This window comes from Engraulis encrasicolus, chromosome 6 (genome assembly GCF_034702125.1).
Source record: "Engraulis encrasicolus isolate BLACKSEA-1 chromosome 6, IST_EnEncr_1.0, whole genome shotgun sequence".
Taxonomy (NCBI): domain Eukaryota; kingdom Metazoa; phylum Chordata; class Actinopteri; order Clupeiformes; family Engraulidae; genus Engraulis; species Engraulis encrasicolus.
The window spans coordinates 21,347,027-21,352,556 of record NC_085862.1 but is presented as its reverse complement, the minus strand read 5'-3'; the positions used below and the strand labels follow the sequence as shown (position 1 = coordinate 21,352,556).

At 44.4% G+C, this 5,530-nt stretch overlaps 1 protein-coding gene across 1 annotated transcript; it reads left to right on the top strand.

The window, feature by feature from the left end:
* The first annotated feature begins 2,255 nt into the window (after positions 1-2,255).
* On the top strand, positions 2,256-5,013 carry LOC134450870 (uncharacterized). The gene is made up of 5 exons (XM_063200895.1): positions 2,256-2,311; positions 2,567-2,756; positions 2,845-2,898; positions 3,020-4,033; positions 4,278-5,013. Exons 2-5 carry the CDS (start codon positions 2,600-2,602, stop codon positions 4,949-4,951), a joined length of 1,899 nt encoding a protein of 632 aa, XP_063056965.1. The 5' UTR covers positions 2,256-2,311; positions 2,567-2,599; the 3' UTR covers positions 4,952-5,013.
* The last annotated feature ends 517 nt before the right edge of the window (positions 5,014-5,530 follow it).

Below are 5,530 nucleotides of genomic sequence, written 5' to 3'. Positions count from 1 at the left end.
GTGTGAGAGTACTAACTAGGCCTACTTTGTTTTTTTAATGTTTGAGTGTGTAAACCGAAATCATGTCTAGATAAGGGTTTCCCAAACTGGGCCACAAGGGAGAGTGCTAGCTGAATAGAACAATGGCTGTGTGTTTTTTATACAGCATTAATGAACATTTAGTAGTTTTTATTTGTATGCTGTGAAGGTTCATCTGAAGTGCTCTACCACACCCATGGGGGCCGCTAGGGGGGGAAAAGTGGTACAGATTCTAAGGGCCCAAGCACTGATAGGGGCCCTTAAGGGGGCCCAAGCACTGAGAGGGGCCCTTAAGGGGGCCCAAAATTCGAATCTTTCATGGGGCCCAGCATTTCTGGCAGCGCCCCTGACCACACCCCACACCTGCACCACAGCCCACCGCTACCACCACTATCGTCCCAGGACCAATTTCTAACTCCTAGAATTGTCATGACAAGTTCCATTGTAATGACAGCAGTTAAAACGTCAGGTCTAGGGCCTATTGGAAATGAGGATTACCAAAATGACTGTATAATGTTCCATAGCTCAGTGAAACTATACTTGTGTGACCATCAGTACACCAAAATATTCGCTAAGGGGTTGCATGAACCACATTGAAATGTAGTCCTAGAGGGGGGTGCGCAGGGGAAACAGTTTGGGAACCGCTGGTCTAGCCAGGGCTGGGGAACCTATGTCTCGTTTTATCTGCCTTCGCAATGGAATTCTCTTTTCTGATTGGCTGATGAGGTGACCATTAATTCCGTGGAACCAACCCCCAATATCATGTTAATCTTATGCAGCTTTACATGAAATGTGACATGTTTTGTAAAGGAGTCTTAGAAATTACATTAGAAATATACAATTGAGTTATATTTAAGGGGACCTAGAGAAGGTCTGTTTCAAAGGTTGTTGCCTTCAATATAGGCTGAGGCCTAAAGTGGAGGGGGAAATCCTGGTTTGTGCTCATAGTAGGCCTACAGCCCTTGGACGACTTTTAAGGCCCTTGAAAGAATTTGAGGTGAGCCCTCGAATGAAAAAGGTTCCCCACCTCTGGTCTACACCAACAGTAGGCCAAGACTAAAGAGGTTGGCCTAGTAGTCTAGCCTAGCAGTCGGCTGCAGCCTAGGCCTACTTTTATGTGCATTGCAGATGTGTCTATAGTGATACCAGTTGGCTCCTCTAACCCAACCTGTGATACCCTCTATGTAAATAATTATGGTCTACATTTCACATTAGACGTCAATGTAATGTAATTTCACAACAGTGTGCATTTATGTAGGCCTATTATTTACACAAATAAAAGGCACATTCATGGCTGTCGTTTTTGCTGTGGATGGTGGGGACATGACCACTGTTGAGATAAACCTAGGCTAGGCTGTCACCACCACTTTTTCACAATATGATGCAAAAAACATCACACCAATTTGCCACATGTCACCAGACACCAGTCCCCACCGGTAGCCTACGTTGTTTTTGTACGCGCCCCGTCCATGGTGCTGAAAAACCACCACGCCGCGCGTGATCGCCTAAGTTTCTCCGGTAGCACTTAAAATAAGAACGGCCCACCGACCTGTATCCTCAATGCCTCTATATATTTTTCCAATTTGGATCCTCTAACCCAAGTTGGATCCTTTGTGATACCCTCTATGAAAATAATTACGGGCTACATTTCACATTAGACGTCAATGTACGCTAATGTCATTTTCACAACAGTGTGCGTTTATGTAGGCTAGGCCTATTATTTACACAAATAATAGGCACATGCATGGCTGTAGTTTTTGGTGTAGATGGTGGGGACATGGTCATATCACTTGAGATAAACCTAGGTTGTCACCACCACTTTTTCACAAATATGATGCAAAAAACATCACACCAATTTGCCAGATGTCCCAGCCCCCAGCCCCCACCGGTAGCCTACGCTGTTTTTGTACGCGCCCAGAATCTCTGCTGTCCTTGGTGCTGAAAGACCACCACGCCGCGCGTGATCGCCTTTAGCTTCTCAGGTAGAACTTAAAATAAGAACGGCCCACCGACCTGTATCCTCCATAGAAACAATTGTATTAGTTCTATGTGTATCCTCTATGCCTCTATATATTTTTTGTCGAATATTTGTCTAATATTCCAAAAGAAATGGTACCCATACAGAACTTAGACAGCTTGTTAATGTTTGGTAGGCCCTACCGACAGTATCATTTGAAACGAAAGCGCATATCAGCGCCTTTTGGTATCACCTGTTACTATGGTGATTATTCTGAGTTCGATCGGATTTCCCATGGAAAATGCACGGCGTCTTTCAGTAGCATTAGGCCTATCTGTGAGTTGCAGTTATTCAAGCATCCTTATCTATACATTTGTATTACTTGTTGAATCATGTTAAACCTCGTTGACTACATTATACACTTGGGACTACGTTGGCTAATGATAAAATAAGTCTATTCGAACGATGATTGTGACTGATAAGCCTGAAATATTTCACCTGTTGCAGTCTAGGCCTATTTTCGAAGACATTCCATTTATGTAGGCTATTAATCAGTTTGCCTGTCTGTCTCTCTGTCTTTCATGTGAGTAGCCATCGTTATAAACTTCCGGCAGAACAGCATAAATGATGGCCGGAACGGTATCACGAAAGGGCTTAAATATCCCCGAGGGGCTACATCCAATAATGGAGTGCATTACGAGAGCAGTGATAGCGAAGAAGCCCCCCGACATTCTGCTGTTTGTACTGTACTACTTTGTTCGACTGAAAGAATTTAGAAAGGGTGAGTAGGCCATAGCCTAAAGCATGCAATGCCAATGCAATCATAAAAAACAGAGGCTGTACTAATCTTGTAATGGTCTCTTCCACAGCAGGACACCCCAATTTCGACATTAAGAGGCTTGTCAGGGAATTCCATCGTGCAGGTAAGCTTTTGATTCCTGTGGAATTTGTGCAGTTAATGGGATAGTAAACAGCGTCTAAAGCCAACACCTAATCCCTTCATCTCTTCATTGTGTTTATTTTTTTTTATTATTATTTTTTTAGCGGAGGCGACGATCCCAGTAAATGGTTTGGAAAAGGAGTTAAAAAGGATGGGGTATCTCAAACCAGAGCATGTATCTGATCAAACAGCAGTCCTTGAAGAGATTCCAAGTGATGCGGCAATGACAACCAATCATCTGGAAGCACCCCCGGAAAAAGAAAGTCAAGAGAAAAAGGACACTTCTGAAAAGTCTTTAGCCACCACACAGCCTATGAAACAGCAACATTTGATGTCCAGTAAACATTCAAGTACTAGAGGAGGACTACAGACAAATAATATGCAAGCCAAACCTTCCACTTGTGTCAAGGAAGGTGATCAAATCTCAACACAGGGAGAGCGTCCAACAACAGGAAACTCAGCAACTATTCCAAAAACCAAGGATAAAATTCTGAGTGAAACTCCCCCTTCTTCATGCACAAATATGACAAACCCTCCAAGCTCTGTCAAAAAAGGGGGTGCCAGTTCAACAGTGGGTGAACCCCGCGCAAATAGAGAGTCAGTCACTACTGCAAAAGCAAGGGACATAGTTCCCATCCAAGCCCCCAATTCTTTATGCACAGATGTGAGCAGCCCTCCAATTACTGAAAACAATGCAGATGCAGCTAAATCAGCAGGTGACCATCCTGCAGCAGGACACTCAGGAGCCATTCCAAACACAAACGAGGACATTTCCAGTGAAGACCCCACTTCCTCTGTTACCCACTTACCTTTTAAGATCATAGTTTTAAATGAATCAGCCATTCCTCCGCACAGTTCACCAGAAGCTGAAATAGCTAAACTACGCCCATCAGATGTGGCGTCTTTAACGCCATTTCCGATAGGAGAGATTCTCCAGAATAACCAACTGCTCAATCCTAAGGAGCGGGAACTTTTGAAAAGCCTACAGGTATTTTGGTATAATCCAGTAGAAGCAAATAAGGAGGACAGCACACAGACAAAGTCCACACAAACAGAGTGGCCTGCTCTGCCCAGCAATGCAACAGCAGAACTCCAGTCACCAAGCAGGAGTAACAGTGGTAAGTCGTCGCTTTGTTGAAATGCACTGTCGCGTTAATTCACTTCTTAACCACCCACATTGGTTGTGAAAACACACCTGTAAAGTAGTGTTGAATTTTATGATAAAGTAATACTGAATTGTAGGCTTTTGAATAGTAGTGATGGTGCACAGCAAAGAAAGATGTTTTTGCAGTTGTTGCATCTATTCCAGAGTCCAGTGTAACCTCTGTTTGTTTTTCTTGTTGTTTGTATATGTTAACATAGATGTCTGCACACAGTCGACTCGGCCTTTGGCACCCTGCCCTTCCTGGAACCCCGGCTTCTATGGTTATCCTTACCACCCCAACTATCAGAGACACTCCTCTGGTAGCCATGGATCAAATGGATGTGATGGGGATGCCACTCAAGGAGCAGACCAAAATTCTGAGAGAGAACAACACTCCTATCCTCCCAGGTGCTTCTGGACGCCCATGCCATTTCACCCGCCCTACCCGATGCAAGGCGCATGTTGGCACTATCCCCGAGCAGGCCAAACATCCCCTTGTCGGATGGGGAGGCCCTACGAAACCATGCAGATTAACACTGCACATGGAACATCGAAATCGGCCCAGATGTCACCAAGTAGGCAAGGTCACCCTGCGAATGCCCCGCCAAGCACCCCTCCAGGACAAGGCCAGGCGACCGCATGTGGTGGTACGGGACTGCATCCTCCCGCAGCTCCTCTAGGCTGGCATCCCTATGCCCCGTATTCATATCCTCTGTACACATACACAGTCATGCCTGCTGGAGACATGACTAACGCCGGCCAGGCTGCATTTAGGCAGCAGCGTCCATGCAGTGCCCCGGTCAACAAGGGGGATTCCCACCCGTCCTGTCATGACAATCCACAGTCATGTTCTGAAGGCAGTGTGAAGAAGAATAAGATGAAGATGAAGTGAGAAGATTAAATTGACAAGAGATGATACCTTTTACAGAAACAATAAACGAATGGATATCAACACATTTGCATATTATTATTGCATATTAGCCTACTTCGAAACACCACATATTTAGCTTGCTATGGGAAATGACATGACTAGTTATAGGATACTGTACGTGGGTTCTAGTCATTCACTATTTTGTAAATTGCAGGGCGAATTATAGGCTAAAGCATATTTTGAGTGAAAGAATGAAAGAGATTGATAAAGAGGGTGATAAGACTCTTGAGATTTTTATTGGATTGAAACGAATAACGAAAATGGCCTTAGGCCTACCATAAAAAAAATACTGGGCTACAGTGCTAGGCCAGAGACGGTGTATTATGAAGAATTAAAAGAAGCTTTGCTTAGGCCTACCATAAAAAAAATACTGGCTACAGTGTTAGAGCGTGTTTGCGTAAATGACACATTACGCATTCGATGGAATGTGTGGATGCCATCGAACGTCTTGTTATTTTTTATCGAATTTGCGTTCGGAAAGAGTGCGCTGTTGCTGCGGGAGGGTTTGTTATGGACCCAACTGGGAAACAAACCATGTAG